At 43.4% G+C, this 23,983-nt stretch overlaps 1 protein-coding gene across 6 annotated transcripts in view; it reads right to left on the reverse strand.

Moving 5' to 3' along the window:
* Positions 1-214: 214 nt before the first annotated feature.
* The window catches only part of LOC116598860, a 171,761-nt gene continuing 147,992 nt past the window's right edge, over positions 215-23,983 (reverse strand). For all 6 annotated transcript variants that reach the window (XM_032358240.1, XM_032358242.1, XM_032358237.1 and 3 more), the window contains exon 3: positions 215-666. In XM_032358240.1, the coding sequence (XP_032214131.1) occupies positions 282-666 (385 nt within the window). In that variant the 3' untranslated portion in view covers positions 215-281. The remainder of the gene's footprint in view (positions 667-23,983) is intronic.

Genomic DNA, 23,983 nt, shown 5'->3' on the forward strand with positions numbered 1-23,983 from the left:
ACCCATTGCTTCTGCTCTACAAACCTCCTTTTCCTCTCCAGAAAAAGGCAGAAAGAGCCGGACCGGCCCTGCTGGGTGGCTGAGAGGGCTCGGGGAGACGCTGTGTAAAGCTCTCTACCCCTGGCCTGACTTCTTTGGTGGGGCCAGAGGACTGTGTCCTAAAAGCTTTTAACTGAAAGTCATTTTAAGAATTATAAGATATGCCACAGAATCCAAAGAGCTCGTTTAGAAAATCATCTGAATTTTATTTTCTGACAGGCGTTATGCCACGTACAGATGATTCACATGGAAGCTGGGCTCATTAACCTCTGCAGGCCCTTCTTGAAGTCTTCTGGAAGGCCCGTTGGCTTGCTTGTGGCTGGATTCACAAAGACATGGACTGAAGACCCGGTGGTACAGGCCAAAGAGTCAAAATGGGCCAGCTTGGGGTCGCCAAAGAAAAAGCCATCCCTGAGGTCGCAGTGATTTACAGAAGGCAGCTCTTCGGTGGCCTTGGGTGGGAACAGAGCCAGGCGGTAATGCACACTGGAGTGACCCACTTTCTCCACGGCCAAAGCAGCCACTGGGACCTGAGGAAAGCCGATGGGTGTGTGGAAGGTACACTGATTGGTCACCATGAACCCCACCATGGGGGACGTCAGCAAGCCGGTCCTCAGGCCGCAGTATCTAGAAGGTTGAATCGCAATGCTTATTTCAGGCCTTATGACCCTCTCTCCCAGCCCAAGGATGTGTATTCCAGAGTGAAGGGCTCTAGCCTCAAAGGGCCACCATTTGCTAGCCGAGTTACGGAGTTAAGTGGGCAAGTTAGCTCACCTCCCTGGACCTCAGTTTTCACAACAATAGAATGTTCATAACTGTAACCCCTACCCTGTGGGCTAGCAGTGAGAATCAGCGGTGCATGTCACTTAACACAGTACCGTGTGCTACATGAATGGTTCCTGGACATAGTAAGTGTTCATTAAACATGAGCTATTACTAGCGTTACCGTTTCTATTTTATCCTCGCTTCTTATTGTGAAGAGCCAGGAACTTCTGGGAGTGAAAACTCACTTTTTATATAGACAGTTACCATGTCTCTTATCTCTGCTATCAGATTATAATCTCTTTAAAGGACAGTGGTTGCGCTTTGTTTATTTTTTTAAGTTGGAGGACTAGAAATGAGGCTGCACATGAGATAAACTTGGAGGCTGCACAGGATCAGAAATAAAAGCATAATGCCGAATTACAGTCTACCCCCAGCCACCACCAAAGAGGCCCACTTGCGACCTAAACATTTTCACTGTGCTATCTTATTATCTTCTTTTCTTGAGAAAATTAACACTGAATGTGAAAATTCACTGTAACGGAACAATCAGGTGTGGTATAGAGGCTTGACTACAAAGTCACTCACTGAGTCACCGTCCACAGAAACAAACTGCCAGACCCCACGCAGGGAGGGCATGGTGAGTACCTGTTCCAGCTGCCCTGGGCGCCTGTTGATGTCACCCATGGGGACATTAGAGAACGTTCATTTGCTGACATAGAAGCTGTTCCATGAGAAAAGATCAGACTATAGAGCGGTAGGTACCATTTGATCTCATTTGTCATATAAGAACTATCGGTTGACATACTTATGGCCTAGAAAAAACTCTGAAAGAATGGACTCGAAAAAAGTCTTCAGGAGCCATCCTGCTAGGGAGTTTCTGGCTAACTTTTTCCTTCTTTTGGCTTGTGTGAATTTTCCAGAATGAACACAATTTGCCTTTGAAACAAGAAAAAAAATGTTATTTAAAAAAAGTCTGAATATGAATTTTATTTTAAAAACATATATATACATATAGATATACTTACAAAAAAAAAGTAGTAGTTCTCTGACTGGTTCTGCTATGGGCTATCGTCTAGGTCAAGAAGTTCTTAGAATGACCTCCATGGCACACCTGCTCTTTGTTAGGTACTGAGGACACAGCACTGATTATGAGAATTCCTGCTCTCTTAAGTGCTCAACTCTAGGAGACTGGGGTTGGAGGTGGGCTGTATCGGCTCTTGTCTTCCCTTGAGCAAGAAGGAGGTGCTCGTGGTGTTCCTTTCTGGTTCCCCTTCCACGCTCTCCTTTTTCTCTCCCTTTCCTCAGCAAACTTTGCACACTTCTCTGTTCCAAGCATGTGCTAGGCCTGGAAGAGAGAGCAGGGAACAAGCCAGACCATGACCCCTCCTGCCCTCCTGTAGCCTTAGTCCAGAGAGCATGCAGTCAGGCTGCTGTGTGGGGGGTGCCATGCCAGGGAAGGCACAGGGGCTCGGTGAGCTCGGAGCAGGGGCCCTGACTTGACCTGCGTATCACAGAAGACTTGAATAGGAAGTGACTTCGAAGTGGGACATGAAGAAACTGTAGCAACTATTCAAGTGAACAGTAAGGGGAAGAGTCCTCCGGGAGGAGGAACGGCATGTGCGAGGACCCAGAGGCCAGAGACGTAGTAGGCACATCCCAGGGATAACACAAGCCCCAGATGTCTAGAACACAGATGGCCGGATGCACCATGGCTTTGAAATGAGCAATGGGTCAGACCAAGACAAAAATGTCCGCAGGAGAAAAATCCAGCAACGACCACAGGCCTGACAAAGACGATGGTGAGCTGAGCTGGGATGGTGGTCGTGAGATGGAAAAAACGGAATGGAACCCAAAGAGATTCTGCACAAGGTCTGACGTCCAGGTCCGTCGAGGGAGACACAAGGGCCCAGGATGGCTTCCAGTCTTACACACTTTCTGGTGATTCATTTGTGGAGAGAGGGAACACAGAGAGGCCCGGGGTGAAGGTGAGGACAGTGCTAGGCTCTGTTTTTAACACTGTAGGTGGAGCTGAGGTGCCCACAAGACCCAGAGAGGAGGTGCAGAGTCGGGATAATAACATCACTCGTGTTTACCCTGCCCTGCACTACAGGCCAGGTCTCCCAGCTGGATTCTGTCTCAAAAGGCATGTGGCTATATGTGCCTGATGCTCAGAAAGAGGCTGGGTCTGGGGACAGGAGCTAAGATGCTTCATTAAATCTAAAATTGGGGTCTAGGCAGGGAACGGAAAGCCATAACGCTGGATGGGTGTAACATACTTGGGCGTGGTGGGCCTGTGGGGAGCCGGGAAGTAAATACTCAGGCTGACCCCACACGGCTGCAGACTTTAAAAAAAATATTGGGCAGACTAAATAAAATTCATGTGTGGCCAGGCCAGGTTTGTCTTTCTGACCCCCCATTTGTGACCTCTGGGAGAGACAGTAATTAAGCCGTGGGAGAGGGAGGGGTCGCCTAGGAGAGAAAGTAGAAGTGGGTGAACACGCACATGAAAAACTGGCTTAGGAAAGTTCCCAACTGGTGATTTCTTGGGGTGCAGCGAGCAACTGATGAAGTGTCTGACTCTGATGCTGCCTGACTACTGTGTGAGGCCAATGCCTACCATCTGTTCTCTCTTATTGCTGACCGGGCAAACTTGAGAACACGGGGCTGTTAGGGAAGACCCCTCGTGTCCATCTAGTACAGGGGCTCTCCCACACTGGTGTGGACCAGAGTCTCCTAAGGAACCTGGGAAACCTCCAGATCCCCAGGATCCTCCTGGAACCCCCTGGGGAACCAGTCTGCAAGGAGGGTTCCAGCATCCTGATTCTGACATGCTTCTAGGGCATTCTGATGCACACACCTAGCACAGCAGCGGCTCCTCTGGGCCCACCGCTTTGGATAAGAAAATGGCTCAGAGAGATGAAGTAGGCTGTTCCCCTGCATGCAGCTAGAAAGGAACCGGGTCTGCCTACACTCGACTGGTCACCCCAGCCCTTTCAGCTGGGTCCACTAACCCTTCACACTCAGACTAAGTCCCAGCCCAGGGGTAAGGACTGGTGGGTCTCTGCTATATTCATGGCTCAGGATGAGACCAGCCATGCTCGTGTTTCTTCCCTGACTCTGTACCCCACTCCAACAGCTGGATTCGGTCTTGCCTCATTCCCCTCTTCCTAAGCTCCTGCCTCCATCAGTCCATAACTCGGTTCTACTCCCCACACCGGCATCTCCCCGGGCTCTGGTGCTTCTGGGTCTGTGTCAGAAGCCATGCTGCCATGTGAGGTCTGGAAGGAAGCATCTTTCAGATGGTAGGAGGCCAGTGGGCATATGGCACAGGCACACCTTTCAAAGGGACAAGGCTATTTTCAGCACTCACTATAAATAGCAGAATGGGCCTTAGCTTATGGTCAGCTACCTGGAATGCCAGAGCAGGATTCTGGCAAAAAGTCTATCCCACACTCCTGAAACTAAGAATAAGCACAAGCTTGGCAGCATGACCTGATGACCATGCCAAGTCCTCCAGGAGCGTCACGTGGGCAGCTGAAGGGAGGGTCAGCTCTTGGGACTCTGTACAAGGAGGTCCCTGTCTGGGTGGCGCTAGGAAGTCCTGCGGCTACAAGGAGAAATACAGACATTTAGAAATCTAGACTTGGGAGAAAATACCTTACATGTGAGCACGTATGAAGTTAAGAGATTAAGATGATAGAACAGACGCTTAGGAATGCACTATGTGTCTTTCTGGAAATAATCTGTCTTTAGTTGAGCCTATCTGATATTGCCTTTACAGGACCATTTCAGACTGGGGCTAACTGAAATCAATCGGAAGCAAGTCCCGGTGGCAGCCATGCCCAACCCCACGGCCTGCAGGTAGAAGACTGGGTGAGAGCTAACATCGCGCGACCTGGGTTGGACTCGTGGCCCTGCGACTGTGTCAATGGGTCACTCAGTGTCCCAGAGTCTTGGTTTTTTTCTCATCTCCAAAACAGGAATGAACACTCAGAACACAGTCCAGAGTGGATTTTGTGAAAATTAAGTAAGGCGGGAGCGCAGAGCTTCTAAGGAATGGAAGGGAGGCCAGGGTAGCCCTGAGAAGGGACTGCAGGGCTGGAGGGGAGCAGGGCGGCGGAGGACCAGGGGCCCAATCGTGCAGGAGCTGGATTTCAGCCCTAACAGAGTGAGAAGCCACTGTGGTGCTCTAGGAGGGGAACCAGAGTCATGATCCCACTTGCATTTCAAGTGCAGAACTTGAGGGAACAGGCTGGGGAAGGCAAGAGTGGGTGAAGAGGGAGCAGGAGGACACGAGGGGATGATGAGAACCCGGCTGGGTGGCGGTCCTGAGACGGAAAGTTGTGGCTCCAGACACATTCAGGGAGGGGCTCAAAGGACCCAAACCTGGGTCTTCCAGGTTGATTGGCTTCCGCCTTTCACAAAGGTCAGTGTTTGATGGTAACAGCACCTACAGCAAGAGCGGGGCCTCCTCCGACTCCTTTCTAGTCTTTGGGGTTATTTTCCCACTTTCTAGTCGAGTATAATTTTAGGTCCAAGTCTTCCAAGTACTTTAAGAAGAATATTATTCCAAACCTCAAGGGAATGCCCATGCAAATAAATTCATTTGCAAACTTGTAAGTTGTTTTGTTTTCCAAAGGGATGAAAGGGATATTTTGAACAGGCTTGACCTGAAGAATATCGAGTTTTTCCTTTGATTAGTTTTAGCTGAAATACTGGCTTTATTTTAAAGGACAAATGATGTCAAGAAAAAAGCAACAAGAAAGATTCCTTAGAACTAAGGTCCAGGAAGACATGAGCCTGAACAAATATTTAAGCAAGCCTTTACCCCTGCTATGTTTATCTTGTCACTTGGCAATATTAAAAAAAATAAGAAAAATGATACTTCTAAACCAGGTTGCCTATCTCCTCAAGAAGCTGATGTAATGGGCTGGCGGTGGCTCGCATTAGGAAAATGTCCAGACCCAGTGGGCCGCAGATCATCACCATTGCAATTTCCACAGCGTCTGGGTCCCCAAACTGAGCAAAGCAAACGACAATCATTTACTGTCAGAGCAGAACAATTTCTCCGCAACAGTGTTCTCTCAGGAAGTTCATTCTGGTAAATCAGCATCAAAATGACAAGAAAACCCAACCTGTCTCAAGAGATACAATATATAACAAGCAAAAACCTCCAAATCTATGTTCAGAAACTGAACGTTAAAGGGTCTGATGAAGAATTCAAGACAAGAAAACAAAGGAAGTGTAACAAATTCATTAAAACATTTTGAATAAAAATAAGAAGACCGTGACATTATGCTCAATTAACAGGAAAACACAGTCTTACAGGGTAAATGTGGTAGATGATGATCTGATTTTTTCGGACATCCAGAAGCCGAATCATCCATGAGAGATGGCCCTGCAGGACAGATTAGGGTAGACAGAAATTTTTAATCTACACACTAACAATGTTTTAACTGTTGTGCTTTTTGTCCATGCTAGAGTTGCTCCTGGAGAGAGAGATTCCAAAGAAGGTATCTCCGACAAGGGAGTACTCCATCTTCCAAGCCCTCAAATTCAGCAGGGCAGGGATGGAGTGATCAGTCCTGCACCTGCTAAGAGCAGGTTCAAGTGGAACTAGGCGGAGGTGGGTGATACTTCCCTCACACACAGCACACAGTGAAGGGCCTGACATCCAGCATCTTGCTATCAGGAGAAATTGCAGGAGACTAGAAAGCAGTTGAAAAACCTCCCTGAAATCCGCCAGGTAGCAGGAAACACTGAGAACACACAAAGAGCAAGCTAGAATACCAAATACACAAGAAGGGGCTTTCTGAGGCTCTGCCTTGAGAAGGTAGAGCTGCGGGAGACAGAGGGTGGGGGATATAGAGTTCTTCCTTTTCAATCACCACAGGGTGATGTTGGAAGTTGACAGAATGTTGAGCTTCTGCCAAGTAAGAGGTTACTGAAGAAGGTAGGTACCCCAGCTGAGAGGGCCCCCATCAGTCCATGCACGGGCATGGCTTTAAAGCTTTTTTTGTCATTTGTTTCTTCACAATATTTAATAATTAATTTTATGGTACAATTAATGCATGCACATTAATAGAAAAATAGAAAACGTAGATAAACACAAAGAAAAACATTTAAATTATCCTTTATTTCCTAACTCAACAATGACCAGAGTTGACATTTTGGTACACATCTTTCCAGACTGTTCTTTAGAACAGGAGATTTTTGTTTTGTTTTGAATAAAACCAAGGTCGTACTGCAACTTGCTCTCTTCAATTGTATATTATGAATTTGTTTTCACATCAATCAATAAATTTCTTACAATTATTTTTAATCACTGCCGCTTATAAAAATCTTTTTTGTCTTGAAATACTTTCAAACTTTTTTTTTTTTTTAAGATTTTACCTATTTATTTTGAGAGAGAGCTGGAGCAGGGGAACTGACAGAGGGAGATGGTGAAACAGACTCCTCGTTGAGCAGGGAGCCCGACGTGGGCCTCGATCCCAGGACCATGGGATCATGACCTGAGCCGAAGGCAGATGCTTAATCGACTGAGCCACCCAGGTTCCCTGAAATACTTTCAAACTTAATGAAAAGTTTGTAATAACAGTACAAAGGATGCCTGCATATCATTTCTACAGAGTCATCCACTGGTAACACTTTGCCACAGGTGCTTTCATTAACTCACAGAACTCATGAACTACTGGAGAGGGGGTTGTACACATTGTGGCACATTCCCTCCACACAGTTCAGTGCGTATTTCCTAAAAAGGAGGAGAGCCTCTACCATAATCATAGCACAGTGACCACACTCAGGGAAAGGAAAAGGAACACAGTTTATCTAATCTATAGTTTACATTCCATGTTTGCCAGCTGTCCCTCTAAGGTGCTTTATTAAAAAACAAAACAAAATAAAATAAAGAAGAAGAAGAAGAAAAACTTCTCCTGATAGCAATTTCTCCTGATAGCAAGATGCTGGATGTCAGGCCCTTCACTGTGTGCTGTGTGTCAGGGAAGAAAAAACTTCTCTTTTTTTTGGTGTAGGACCTGATCTGGGCTCATGAGTTGTCATCCTTTAATCTGGGACAGGCCTTACCTTTGATGACACTGATATTTTTTAAGAATATGGGCCAGTTATTGCACAGCATGACCCTTAACTGGGGGTCTCCCTGGGGACCCCTCAGGGTTGGACTGGGGTTTGCATTTTTGCTGGAATGCTACATAAGAGCTACTGGGCCCTTCTCAGGCATCACATCCACAGGCCCACGGTGTCCATTTGCCTTTGATCAGTCATGTTAATTTTGACCCTTTGATTAAGGTATTTATTGTCCAGTTTTCCTTCTAGATAGTTTTTTCCCTTTGTCTATTTTTTTTTTCATGGTAAAACTATACACAACACAGAATTGATCATTTTAACCATTTTTAAGTATAGTTCAGTGGCAGTAAATATATTCACATTCTTGTATATATGTTATGGTTTGTTTGTTTTTTTAAATATTTATTTATTTATTTGAGAGTGCGAGAATGCGGGTGCATGCACACATGTGGGCAGGGGCGGGGAGAGGGAGAGAATCTCAAGCCGACTCCCGGCTGAGCATGGAGCCTGACATGGGGTTCAGTCTCACAACCCTGAGATCATGACCTGAGCTGAAATCAACAGTTGCAACGTTTAACCCACTGAGCCATCCATAAACCGCCTCTACTCTAGTTTTTATTTTTCCTTTTAACAAGTACTTTGTGGGGAGATACTGAGATTATCTTAGTCTCGTTCTCAGATACTGTCCTTTATAACTTTCCATCTACCTCCTACCTTCCTATTTAATATCCACCAATGATCTCCACAAGACCGAAGAGTAAGCAATGCCCTACATTAACTCCCGCCCTCTCCTCTTTACCTTTCCCTCCTTCCAGAGACATGGGTGGAAAGTTTCTACAGTCACAGGCTCTGAATCTGGGTGAGGAAATGCTCACCTGGATGATTTCCAAGAGCCATTTCTGTCCTGAATTGCCTTAATTATTCACAAAAATAGTCATCCCTTGTCTGGTATCATGTTTAGATCTTCAAATAATTCTTGGCTCTACTCTGAGCCAGACTCTGCGGTGGATGTCAAGAAATAACAATGCATAAAGCAACAGCGCCTTTCCTTGACCGACCTGTCTTTTGAGGGAAGTGACACTAATAGTACTCACAGCGCAGTGTGGTGAAGGCCACGTGACACTCCGGGCTCGGAGGTCACTCTCAAAGTTCAATAGAAGCACAGAAAAGTAGCAAGTCTCACAGCTAGAGTCAAGGCGCATGGAGGTGAGCGACATGTCTGTGGGGGCTCCGGGATTCAGGGGGCCGGGAGGGAGTGTGTTCTTGCACATACACTATCAGCAGGGAGCAGTGGGAGATGAGGCTGGAGTAGAGGCAGGGCAGAGCATAGAGTCCCTGGGTGTGAGCTCAGACCTGATTCTGAAGATGATAGAGCGTAAGCAGAAGATAACCCGACCAACAAGGCCTGATGACTCACCCTGGAGGCAGCAGAGAGGTCAGGTCAGAAGGCAGAAAATCCAGGGGCAGCAGACCAGCTGGTAGAATATTGCAATAGTCTGGATGAGAAAAGAGACTGACCTGATGAGGACAATGAGGGTGGGAGTTGTGAGAAGACAATGGATTCAAGAAATATCTAGAAGTGCCTAAGTGTGGCCATGATGGTGAAGGAAGAATCGAGATTGACTTTCAAGTTTCCAACATTTCAGAGAAAAAAAAAATATTACTGATCTCAAGCCGATCACTATAACCACTGTCAGACAGATAGGGCCAGTAACTATATGCCCATTTTACAGATTATTAAACTGAGATCCAGAAAGTCAGAGTGACTTGCAAAAAGCCACACAACTACTCAATGGTACAGCAGAGATACCAGGTTCATCATGGCACATGTACAAAGAGATGATATAAAATTATTCAAAATGCTGGAACTGGAGAACCATATGCAAAACAAAACAACAAACTTGGATCCATACATCACATCATATACAAAAATTAAAAAGCGGATCATAGATAAAAATTTAAGACCTGAAATTTAAAAGACATTCAGAAGAAAACACAGGAGGAAATCTTAGTGGTTTGGGGTTTAGCAAAGATTTTCTTAAATAGGATGCAAAAAGTAGAAGGTATCAAGAAAAAAATCAATAAACAGGACTTTACCAAAATCAGTATCTTTTGCTCCTCAAAACCTACTATTAGAAAAAATGAACGGGCAAGCCACTAGGAGAAAATATTGGGCAAACCGCTCCAACAAAGGACTTGGATCTAGAGTATAAAGTATTCCTGCAAGTCAATAATAAAAAGACATACACTATACTTTCAAAATGTGCAGAAGATTTGAACAGATACTTCACCAAAGAAGACATATGAATAGCAATAAAAATATGAAAAGATAGTTAATATCATGAGTCATTGGGGAGGTGATCATTACAACCACAAGGAGATACCCATTGCACACTAAATGGCTAAAATTAAATGGCTAAAATTAAGGGCTAAAATTAAAAAAGATGGACTATACCAAGCAATGGGGATGCAGAGGATTGGAAATGTAAATCCCGACTGCCGATGGAAATGTAAAACTTTGCAACTGCTTGGGAAAATACTCTGCCGGTTTCCTGAAACAAAGTGAACAAGGCACCTACTGTACCACCCAGCCATTCCACTGCTAGGTATTCACCTGAGAGAAACAAACGCATACATGCGCATAAATTCTTGTATGTGAGTATTTGCAGCAGCTTCATTTATAATAGCTGGAAACAACCCAGAGTTGGTCCACAGGTCCACAAAGCACAGTGCCTCCATGCTATAGAATATCAGCCACCAATTAAAAAGGAATGAACACACAACAATGTGGATGAAACTCAAAATAATTGTATGCTGAGTGAAAGCCAGACAAAAACAAAACAAAACAACAACAACAAAAAGAGTACATACTGAATAATTCCACTTGCAAAAATTTCCAGAAAATGCAACTGAATCTCTAGTGAGAGAAGCAGATCAGTGGATACCTCGGGGTGGGGAGGAGACGGATGAGCAAGGGGGCACCAGGAAACTCTGGGGTGACGTTCATTATCTGTGTTGCAGTGACCGTTTTGCAAGTGGAATTATGCCCCAGGTCATCAAACTGTATGCTTTCAGTATGCACAGCTTATTTTATGCCATGATAGTGAGGCTGTTTTAGAAAATAATAATACAATGGAGGGAGATAAACCAATATCTTAGCAGCAGCAGATATACCAATATCTTAACAAAATCAGGCTCTCATCATGGGATTATAGGATTGTTAATGATGATGCCTTTCTTGTTTATCTTTTTCTGAATTTTCCAAATTGACCTAAATGAGAATATATATTACTAAAATTTAAAAAGTTACTTTTGTGGGGTATGCTTGGGGGACTTAGTTAAGCGTATGACTCTTGATTTTGGCTCAGGTCATGATCTTGGGATCCTGGGATGGAGCCCTGTGTTGGATTCCCTGCTTAGCGAGGAGCCTGCTTCTCACTCTCCCCTACCAAATGGCAAAGATCCTCTTTTCTTTCAAAGCTGTGGTAGGCCAGAGGGGACTATGAGAGGGTTTTATGTGTTCCACAAGAACAAAAATATCTTACTCTAAAGCAACCTAAAGAGAAGGTACCACATTAGCAAAATGTCTCATTCAGCTGGACTGTCCAGCTCAAATGTCTTCCCAATACATCAGTGGGAGACAGAGGCAAGGGATATGGAAAAGAAAGAGACAATGCCAGAGAGCAACAGAGGGTGAATTATTACATGATGTCATGACCCATCATTTCTTGCGTTCACCAAGGAGTTTAAGGATTAAGGGATAATCCAGCACAATTAGCAAGTAATCTACATTGTATATCCTTAAAAAGAATACATACTGCAAAGTGCAAGTTAGACGATGGAAAAATGCTATTCCACATCTGACCAAATATGGTGAAGAATCATTTATCTGGGTTTCCACTCTTTGAAATATTTGCTAAAACTGTCTGTACTGGGTTTAGGATTCACTCTGGACTTTTATTAATAGTGAAAATAACAACTTCTTAAAAAAGTTTTCAGGGAACATATTTTACCTACTTAGATGGTAAGCAATGTTTTTAAAGCCCTCGGTGCACTAATTATTTAGATATCAAGTACTTAGTTTGATCAAGTAATTTTTTTATGTTTATTTATTTGACAAATGTCACTGGGCTATGTCCTAGGATATAAAGAAGCAAATACAACTCATGCCTTCTCAGAGCTCTTAATCTAAAGACTAAGAAATCTATTAACAGTTGCAGCACAAAGTATCTACGGCTTGAGAGAATAAAAAGGAAGTCAGAGAAACTGGAGAGGAGGTAACACTGAAGCAGGGTTTTGAAGGGTATATAGGAGTTCTCTGCCTAGAAAAAGAGAGACATTCTGGGCAGAGAGGACAGCATAAGGCAGGGAGGCATCAAAAATGCTGAATTAGGGGCACCTGGGTGGCTTAGTTGGTTAAGAAACTGCCTTCGGCTCAGGTCATGATCCCAGGGTCCTGGGATCCAGCCCCACATCAGGATCCCTGGTCAGTAGGGAGCCTGCTTCTCCCTCTCCCTCTGCTGTTCTACCTGCTTGTGTCTCTCACTCTTTCTGTCAAATAAATAAATACAAATATTTTTAAAAAGCTGAATTATTTGATAAATGCTAAGAGCTTTGGTGAGAATTAAGATTAGGATCCTCTTGAAGGTGATAGGACTTGAAGAAGGAGGCCCTTTATCCCATGCTGGAAGAGTTCCGGCTTTATGTTAGAGGGAACAAGGAAGTGTGTTGGGTACAACTCCCCATTTAAACAGAAATGAATTCATTTGAGAGAGAGAGAGAGATGGTCATGTGTCTTGAGAGACCTCAAGGGCCTCATGCGGTCAGGCTTAGAAAGGGGGTAGAAGCTTTCTAGCAGAACTCTCCTCTACCTTTTGTCTTATTTTTTCTTTCTCTCTTCGCATCTAGTTTGTATTACCCGGGATTCTCTTGGTCATAAGTGACAGAAACGTAACTCAAAATAGTTCAAGCCAAAAGAAATGAACTGGCTCTCAAAAGTGGGAAGTCTTGGCATATGCTACAACCTGAGTGAACCCTGAAGACGTCGTAAGTGAAATGAGATGCTCACAAAAGGACAAACATTGTATGAGTCCATAGATATGAGGCCCCTAGAGTTGTCAAAACCACAGAGACAGAAAGCGGAATGGTAATTGCCAGGGGCTGAGGGGAGGGGAATGAGGGGAGTTGCTGTTTAACGGTTTCAGTTTGGGAAGATGAAAAAGGTCTGGGATGGTTGGGATCCCGGCTGCCCAACACTGGGAACGTACTTAGTGTCACTGGACTATACACTTAAAAATGGTTTAAATGTTAGATTTTATGTTATACAGGTTAACACAATAAAAAATGTGGAGAATCTAAGATGAACACACACCTTCCGGTACTGCTAGATGCAGGAGTCGAGGGACATTATCGGGGTCCTGACACTCTATTTCACTTCACTTTCTGTGTTGGCTTCATTTCCCAAACGCTATCCTTAAGTGCAGACAAAGATGGCCACTCTCCACTGAAATCATCTGCAGAGCTAATGTTTGCAGTCAGAAGCAAGACTGTCATCTGAAAGTTCCAGCAAGAGTTCAGGGGATGACCACCTGGCCTGGTGTTGGGCCCTGGACCACTTCTGAACCAATCACAGTAGCCTAGGAGTGGAGAACCCTGTTTGGCCAAGCCTGGGCCATGCGTCCAAGCAAATACTGCCATCCCCAGCTCAAGTTACTCTTTCTCTCTAGTTAAGAACTTTTAGCTCCAATTCAAAACCCCTGGGGGAATCTGACCAATGAATTGCTTGTCCAGTGAACCGTGATGGTGAGAATGGGGATAATCTTAGGGATAATATGGTGGCTATCGGCCCATTTTTGTGCATTTGGGGTAAGTTACGAGGGTTACCAGAGCAAGACAAATAGTTCAAGGGTGTCTTTTACAACAGATACTAGACAATTTACAGGAACGTGGTGCGAGCCATGTGTACGAACATATTTCTGGAAGCTAAACATAGAACAGGCTGGAGCAGGAGAATCTGATGATGAGAGGATGAATCACGGGGCTGCTGCAAAAAGATGACTCTGAAATTTCTAGCTTAGGAGAACGGAAATAGAGTGATGCCGTCCACCAAGAATGGAACTATAAAGGGAAGATCTGGTTTGGGGTAGGGTCACAAGGAAAGGATGATGAGCGTGGCTTTGTTGGTACTTCCTTCAAGATGCCTATGGGACAGCCCCAGGGGAGAGGCTCGGTGGGCAGTGGAACCTGAAGACAGTGTAGCTGGGGCCAGAGCTTAGGGAATTGCTGAGACATAGAGGGCTGGTGAAGTCATAAAGCGTTTGGCAGGCGCATGGAGAGCACAGAGAGGAGGCAGAGAAGAGAGGGCAAACCCTTGGGGGCCATGGCCATAAGATACCCTCAGTGCCCTGCCCATTTCTGCTCAGAAATATGTTTCCAAATATGCTCATGGCATCTTGCTGACTCTCTCTTCCCAGGGCCTTCTCTCAGGCTGCAGCCACAAATGCCTGGGTCAACAGTCCTCAGCAGATGACAGATGGGAGGCAGAGGGGAACTAGCTTAGTTTCCTCACTCCATTGTGTCCTGCACCACCTCCCAGGGGTCTCCCTGGGTTGGCGCCCCCACTGCTCATAGCATTTACCTCCTCATTCCTATCTGCTCTGGCTTCCTTCACTTCACAGCCTCACGTGTCTATTCTACCGGCTTATCCTAGGATCAGCTCCCAAGTAAACCACTTATACTCCAACCCTTGTTTCAAAGTCGTCTTCTAGGAGAACCCAACTTAAGACAGAGGCACACAAAGAAGAAGGCTCTGAGAAGAACAAGACTGAGGGGTCCAAGTGGTGTGAGAATATCCAGGAGACAATGACTTCCTAGGAGCCCGGAAGGAGAAAATGAGAGAGGAAGTAGGGCTCCACTGGAAATACTTGAGTGGCGACGGATCCAGGAGGAGGGAGCTATTCCCAGACATCACAAGCCAAATGTTTCTGAATCTCCTCTCAGGCCTGCCTGGGCACCCTAATACATCTCCATTTTATAGATAAGAAAACTGAGGCTCATTTAGAGTCACATAACTAGCAACAGATAGCAATGAAATCCAAACATAAGTCTATCTGACTCCAAAGTCCATCCCTCGAGACGGCCTCACGAAGAAACCGTGGATTTGGTTCAGGAGAATGTAGTGAATTTATGAAAGAGAATTGGTTTGGAAATGGGCTAGAAAAGAGAAATTCCAGATGGCTCAATACCCAGGTGAAGGCCAGGCAGGCAGGCCGGCCCATGAGAAGGACGGGGAGGCTGTGATTGGGGCACATACGCAGGTATGGGTTTGAGATGCAGGTGAGAGCAAGCATCTGGACACAGAGGTGGGATCGGAGAACTTCCGGTGCCAGTGCTGCCACCGAAAGCACATTTCATCTCATCAATGATGGTTCGTAATGATGAAGAAATTGTGAGCGCAAGCATCTATAATCCAATTAAATGGTTTTGTGGCGGGAAATGGAGCATACTTTTCAGGTGGTATCCAGGCAGAGATGAATAGGAGGTGTTGGACCATGGCTGCCCACGGTGCTGGTGGATTAGAAGGTACTGAGCTGATGTTATAGCTCGGGAGGTAAGGAAGGAAGACAGCAGGGGGCTCAGAGCTCGGGCGTACACTCTGGAAGAGCACGAGCGACAGCAAAGAGAACATCACCGTGGCAGCACCACTCCTACGGGGGACCTTCTGCGGACTCCAGCAGCCAAAAGGCTCTGGCTGGGAAGGTTATCACTGGGACATAAAAGCACCTGACTAGAACACCCAAGCACCTGACTTAGAAGAAACTCGGCCTGTTCTCCTCAAAGCTCTTTCAGTTAAAAGTGATAGAAAGTCAGCTCAAAAGGCTGTAGAAAAGGAGAGTTTATGGGCTCAGGAACTGGGAAGTTTAAGAGTAGCCTCAGGACACTGGGGATTGAAGCAATGTTCACAGAAATTAGCCCTGTCCTGCTTTCCTATCTGACTGTGCTTCCGTTTGCTCCAAGGGACATGTCCTCCTGCAGCAAGGCCATATCGTCCCAGCTCAACACTCACCGAAAAGGGAGTGAGCTGCAGCCTGCCCATGTCTGAATATAAACTGCCCATGTCTGAATATAAACTCTCATCCAGTCATGTGGCCATCTCTGGTCCAATCAGCAGGGCCAGGCAGGTGGGTGTCATGGCTGCCCAGGCCTGGTGTCCTACTGAATTGGCAGCTTTGCCAGAACCCCATGGAAGAAGGGGCACTTCTCACCAGGTAAGGGGGTGCTGTTACCTAAGGAGGAAAGGGATGCTGGATAAATAAAGGCTGAAGGCCCTTGATTAGCAGAACTTTCCAGGGGATTCTCAGACCCAGAGCAATGGCTAATACCAAGGCTATAATTATTAAGAGGCCAGGGCCTTAGGGTCTTGATAAGACAGGGAGGAGGGAAGAATTAAGAATCACAGGATGACTACCATGTGAGAGACGGTTCTTGCTGGTGCACACACTGACTTATTTAGTTTTTGTAACTACATCAGCTTCATTTTACAGATGAGGAAACAGAGGATCAGAAGGTGAAGTAATTGCCCAACGTCACCCAGATACTCAGTATTGGAGCCAATAAATGGAGGTACAGGTCTCCATCCTCTGGCAATGAGAAAACTGTTGATTTCCTATCCCCTTTCTTATCAAGCTTCATTGTCAGAGCCTCACAGGTATCTTCTGTGACCCTCCAACCAGATTTTCTTTAGGCTGTTTCCACAGCTCAAGATGTACAAGATGTCTCCTCTTTCATCTGAGTTTAGGAGGATGGGATGTGCTATTTTAATGTCCCTGAACAGACAGAGATGGAATTAAGAAAATGGGGCAATGTGGTGCTGCTTACACTGCCAAAGTGGTCACAGGGTCTCTACCCAAATTAACCTCCACTCCACCAGGCTCCTGAACGTCCTTGTTCTTATACCTTATGGAACAAATGGATGTTGCAGACTCAGCACATCAAGTGGAAGGCGGGAGACTGGAGTCAGTACCAACTGGTCCCTCGTTCCTGCCTCTGATTTGTGCTAGCTATATGACCTTTAACAAATTAGCCTCAGTTTCCTCATCTGGAAAATGGGAAGGACCACACCTGTTTTAAGGATGCATTATCCTCATTCTAGTGGTTTTGCCTACAACTTCTCTCCCTTCTGGCCACAGTGGACCAGGGATATATTCCTGACCCAAGGGAAGAAAAATCACTAGTGTCAGAAACCACTGATGTTCCACATAGAATTTCATCTAAGAAGAGTAATTCTCTTACCAAGCCATTGGTGGGTGCTACAGACCCTGGGTGAATGAATGGGGTTGGTACAGCTCTTTGTGCCCAAGCACAAAAGAGATGAGCAGAGGAAGCCAGGCAAGAAAAAAGAGAGCTTTGAGATAAACAGATAAGAAAGAATCAGAATGAGAACAATGACATGGCTCCTGAATGAGAAAAAGAACAGGGGAGAGCCTGCCCTTGGCTCCATTTTCCTTGGCTTGAGTGACATCCCAGTCTCCATTCCCTGTGAAGTTTCCATTCCTTGTAAAAGAACAGATTACAACAGTGAGAGGAGCAGAGGAGTGTTGTGAGAGTTCTTGTTTCTGACACGTAGTAGGTGCCCAATAAACGTCAGCACAGTTCTTCCCCTGAACTTCACTGAGGGAGATAAAACTCATTCAAACCAGCTTCATGTGACTACGGCCAGGTCCGTATTCGGGTCATCTTCCCTTCTATTCCAGAAACCACAGCCAAACTAACTCTGCAAGATATACTGCACAATTAGTGTGCACCTCTTAGCCTTGGCTAATTACCTCTTTTATCAATTAAAAATATTTTCCCATTAAGCCAAGGAGTTGAGAGGGAGAAAGGAGTCTCCTCTATTTCTAAAGCCTCTGAAAAACTCCAGCAAGATAATGTCACTGATTTGGTTAATTTCAGGTGCACATCGGGCCATTCAACCTAGGTGAATTTAATGACTCAGGACAGGTCGGGCGATGAATGTCCCTGTAAATCATTTATAATTGCAAGCATAAAAATTAAAAATCAGTCTGAAGAGCAAGATAACGTAATGCTAATGACGGAGGGCAGTAATCTGAAGATAGAGGTTCCTCGCTTTAATCAGGCCCATTCGGATGACAGAGCACTAAGCCTCTAGGGGATTGTTCTGGAAACAAAAGGCTGGGAACCTACTTCAGTCTTTAATGACTCACCATGATAAAAGAAATTAACTGAATTTTCATATTATAATTATAAAACTTAATAGGGAATTTTTTCCCCCTTCATACTTTTTATTTTTCTCCTGGTCGAGATAAACCAACATACAGTCATTCTCCTTACAAGGATGACTTTAAAAGGCCAGTTATGTTCAGCTACATCATGTTGAAAGTCCAGTTAATAAATTATGTCCAGGAAGAGGAATTGCCAGTGCTATAAAGGAGACAGCTTCTAGAGGCCTTAAGAAACTAGAAAGTTCTTTGTCTTATTTTCAGTCTTTATGTGCATACAGTAGCCATACAAGTCAGTCAGAATCAAAACAGGGTGAGGAACAAGACATCCAATTCATCCCTTGGGATACTTCCAAATCACAAATGAAATACCCTCCTTCCCTCATCTTTTCTGCCTAGTGGAAACCTAATCATATTTCCACGTTCTTGAATTCAGGTGGAACTTCTTTCAGGAAGCCCTCTCTTACTACCACCCTTCCTTCCCCTTTTCCTAGAACTTCCTTACTCTGAAGGTTCATCACTCTTTCTTCTGAGTTTCCTCTGAACCTTGTACACAAACATAATCCTGGACTTCTAACACTGCATTGTAAGAAAGAATGTAGTTAAGACTGCATTCTCGGGGTGCCTGGGTGGCTCAGTGGGTTAAAGCCTCTGCCTTCGGCTCAGGTCATGGTTCCACGGTCCTGGGATCGAGCCTCGTATCGGGCTCTCTGCTCAGCAGGGAGCCTGCTTCCTCCTCTCTCTCTCTGCCTGCCTCTCTGCCTACTTGTAACCTCTGTCTGTCAAATAAATAAATAAATAAATCTTAAAAAAAAAAAAAAAAAGACTGCATTCTCTCCTACTAAACTGTAAGTTCTTTGAGGGGTGACTACCTGGGAACCATGACCAACTGACCCTCCAAATACCTGGCCCATCATAGGCCTTCATAATATTTGTCAGCTGACTGATACTTATCTTAACTATAGGCTAACCTAGGATAGACAAGTTAGAGAGAGAAGTCAAGAAAACTCCATGTCTTTACAAAGAGAGATGAGAGGGGAGGGGGAAAGGTGGGGTTCTCTTCAGTAGATAAGCTTCTGTAAGTAGACACCCATGTACACACACAAATTCTTGCTCTTGTGTGTGTACACAAGCAAAAGATAAGAAAAAAATGGGTATTTTTTATCTGTAGCTTTTAAAATATTTCCGAGAGTCCTTGATAAAAATAGTCTTTCCTGAGCAGCTGGAGTGATATTGCTCCATATAATTTCCTCTCTACATGAATTGCATATAGTCATATTGTGAGATGAATGAGTAGGGATCTTTAGCTGCAAGCAAAAGAAACTGATTTCAATCAACTAAGGGGGAAAAATAAGTCAGGGTCTATTTTGTTATGAGGACACAGAAGTTTCTCAGCAAAGCCACGAGAAGGCCCACGGCAAGCCAGCCATCAGGAGGCAGAGAACTAAGAACTGGGAAGTCATCCCATCTCCAGAAGCTCTCTTTTTCTCTCATGAATCACATTTCCTTGGTCTCTTTCACCCTCTATACTAAATTAGTGTGTATGTCAGAATCACCTGGAGGACTTGTTAAAATGCAGATTGCTGGGCTCCTTTCTAGAGCATCCATATCAGTAGGCCCGAGGAAGGGCTGATAATCTGCATTTTTCACCCATTTCCAGGCAATGCCACTGTGGCTGGTCTGAGCACCAACAGAGAGAACCTCTGCTCCCTCCCTGTCAGTGCACAGGGCGGGAAGATGGCCACCAGCATGGCTACGTTTGCAGGACACAGCTTTAGTCACCAGGAGATACTCACTCTCATGCCATGGCAACTTCCTGCGAGACAGAACTGACTGACTCAGTTGCAGTACGGTACTCACCCTGGGCCCTCAGCTATGGCCAGACACACAGCTGACTGTGGACGTGTGGTGCAATTCCTAGGAAGGAAGAGCTGGGCAGACAACCCAGTGTGACTGCCATGAGACGTAAAGAAGTCTTTTGTTTTTACTGGACTAGTAGAAGCGCAGATGCCTTTATCACCAAAAAAGCTCAGGACTCAGGAAACCCACCCTCAACTGAAATAAAACTTGGAGTTGCTCCCACCTCTGCAAACAATAGTTCCTAACAGCATAGAGAGGCAGGAAGGAAGTGAACCTTACCTCAGACTGTGACACACTGAAGCAGAGGGTGGAAGGGCTTGATCTAGAGCAGTGGCTCTTAACCAGGGAAGATTGTCACCCAGGGACATCTGGTAATTTCTGGAGACAGTTATGGTTTTCACAACATGGGTTGCAGAGGGGTGGGGTCGGGGTGGGATGAGGCGTTTCTGGCAGCTAATGGGTAAAGGCCAAAGAGGCTGCTAAGCATCCTAAAAGGCACAAGAGAGCCTCCACAACAAAGAATTTTCTGGCTCAAAATGTCAATAGTGTTAAGGTTGAGAAATCCTGGTCTAGAGCCTACAAGAGCCTCAAAAACAAACAAACTAACAAACAAACAAACACCTACAGCCTTCACATCCATAAAGGGTACAGCAATGTTCGCAATGGCTGAATCCCAGCCCCACTTCCTGAACTAGGATCCTACATGGAAGCTTGCTGGCTGAGTATTGTGTGAAGCCACAACACCCCTGAGCCACGTATATAAAATGAGATAATAGTGGAGTTGGAGGGAATTCAGTGGGAGTTAATAGCTATAAATGATTTAGTCCCATTACTGGTACACAGCTAAGTACTCATTATATGGTTGTTACATATCAATATTCCCATTCTTATTCTTACTCTTATTAATTTGTGAATGGAAATAAGACTATCAACAGATTCCTCAACAGAAAGTTTGCAGGCCAGGAGAAAGTAGAATGATACTTTAAACTAAAATACTAAAAGAAAAAAAAAATGTCAACCAAGAATGCTATACTGGCAAAGCTGACCTTCAGAAATGAAAAGATAAAGATTTTCCCCAAAAAACAAAAGCTGAGGGAGTTCATCACCACTAGACCTGACTTATAAGAAATGTTAAAATGTGTTCTTCAAGCTGAAATAAAAGTATGCTAATTAACATAATACACATGAATGTGTAAAACTCACTGGTAAGAGTAAATATACAGTCAAAGTCAGATTCTTTAATATTGTAATAGTAATGCATAATCCACTTACAACTGTTGTTTAAAAGTTTAAAAAGTATCTAAAAAACTATATTAAGCATAGGATGCCTAGGTGGCTCAGTTGGCTAAGCATCTGCCTTTGGCTTAGGTCATGATCTCAAGGTCCTGGGATCAAGCCCTGCATCCAGCTCCCTGCCTAGTGGGGAGCCTGTTTCTCTCTCACTCTGCCCACTACTCCTTCCACTTGTGCTCTGTCTCTCCCTCTATCAAATAAGTAAATAAAATCTTTTAAAACAATTTAAAAAACTAAATTAAACATATTAAAAACAACTATAATAACTTGTTATTAGATACACAATATAAAAATGTAAATGTAACATCAATAACCTAAAATATGAGGGGGAAGAAGTATAAAGTTTTTGTATACTATGGATCCCAAGATGATATCAACCTAAAACAGAATGTTATAAACATAAGATAATTTTTGTAAGTGTCATGGTGACAACACCAATAAAAAATCCTTTAGCGGTTACCCAAAAGATTATGATAAAGAGGTTAAAGCATACCACACCAAAAAAACAAAAATCCCCATCAAATCACAAAGGAAGGCAGCAAGACAGAAAGCAAGGTACAAATACCTATGAAAGAGAAAACAATGGGAAAAATGGCAATAGTATGTTCTTGCCTATTCATAATAACTTTAAAAGTAAGTGGATTAAATTCTCCAATCAAAAGACATAGAATGGCTGAATGGGTAAATAAACAAGAGCCAGTAATAAGCTGCCTATAGAGATTCACATTAACTTTAAGAACATATAAAGACTGAGAGTGAAAAGATGGAAAAAGATATTTCAAACAAATGGTAACCAAAAGAAATCAGTGGTACCTATACTTAAAAAAACAGACTTTAAGCTAAAAATGATAAGACACAAAAAGTTATTATATACATAGAAAAAATAATATATATAAAATAATTCTAGATATTTATGCATCCAACATCAGTACACCTAAATATATAAAATAAATACAAAACTGAAGGAGAAATAAATAGAATCCAATAAGAGTTGAGGACTTTACTACCCTACTCTCAGTAATAGAAAGATTATCCAGAGAATCAATAAGGAAATAGTGCATTTGAACAACACTATAGACCAAATGGACCTAACAAATATATTCAGAACATTCCATCCAACAGCAGCAGAATATTCTTTTCAAGTATATATGGGACATCTTTTAGGATAGAGTGGATTGTTGGGCTACAAACCAAGTTTCATCAAATTCAAGAAGATAAAAATTGCATCAAGTATCTTTTCTGACCGTGTTATGAAATTAGAGTTCAGTAATAGGAGGAAAGTGAGAAAATTTGTAAGTGCATAGAAATTAAACACACTTCTGAATAAGCAATGGATCAAAGAAGAAATCAAATGAGAAAAAAAAACTAAGACAAATAAAAATGAAAACACATTATATCAAAATTTGTGGGATGCAACAAAAGCAGATCTAAAAGGGAAGTTTAAATAAAAGAAGAATCTCAAACAAAAAACTTTACATTTTCAAGAACTAGGAAAAGAAGAACAAATTAGGCCATACATTAGCAGAAGGAAGAAAATAATAAAAATTAGAGCAGAAATAGATGAAACATAGAATAGGAAAAAAGAAAAAAGATTAACAACATAAATGAGAAATAATAAAGGAATTTAGTAAAGTTGCAAGATATGACAATCAACATACAAAATCAGTTGTGTTTGTATAAACCAATAAGAAACTATGAGAAAGAAGTAAGGAAAGTGATCTCATTTACTATAGCATCAAAAACATTAAGACACTTAGAAATAACCTTAACCAAGAAGGTGAAAGATCCACACTGAAAATTATAAGCATTGATAAAGTAATTTGAAGAAAACACAGATAAATGGGAAAATATCCTCTGCTCATGAATTGGAAGAATTAATATTATTACAATGTCCATACTATCCAAAGCCATCTCAATGCGATTCTTTTCCAAATGATTTCATGGATATTACACCAAAAGTACAAGCAAAAAAAGCAACCATAAATAAGTAGGACTGCATCAAACTAAAAAGCTACTGTGTAACGACTAAAAAAAAATCAACAAAATGAAAAGGCAGCCTGAAGAATGGGAGAAAATATTTGCAAACCACAAATCTATTGAAGAATTAATGTCCAAATTATATAAAGAACTCCTATAACTCAAAACAAAGAAAAAACAAAACAAAAAACCCAAACAATTGACTAAAAAATGGCAAAAGATCTGAAAAGACGTTTTCCCAAAGAAGACATACAGATGGCCAACAGGTATATGAAAAGGTGCTCAGTAACACTAATCATCAGGGAAATGCAAATCAAAACCATGCTGAGATGTCACCCCATACCTGTTAGAATGGTTATTATCAAAAAGACAAGAAATAACAAGTGCTGGTGAGGATGTGAAGAAAAAACGCTTTTGTGTTTTTGGAGGAAATGTAAATTGGTACAGCCACTAAGGAAAACAATATGAAAGTTCCTCAAAAAAACCAAAACAAACAAACAAACAAACAAAAACCACTACCAACAACAAAACACTAGAACTACTATATGATCCAGCAATCCCACCTCAGGTATTTCTCTAAAGGCAACTAAAATACTAACTTGAAAAGATGAATACATCCCCATGTTGACTGCAGCGCTATTTACAAAAGCCAAGGTACGGAGACAATCTAAGTTGTCCATCGACAAATGAATGGATAAAGAAAATGTAGTCTGTATGTGCAGTGGAAT

Source organism: Mustela erminea, chromosome 9 (assembly GCF_009829155.1).
Source record: "Mustela erminea isolate mMusErm1 chromosome 9, mMusErm1.Pri, whole genome shotgun sequence".
Lineage (NCBI taxonomy): Eukaryota > Metazoa > Chordata > Mammalia > Carnivora > Mustelidae > Mustela > Mustela erminea.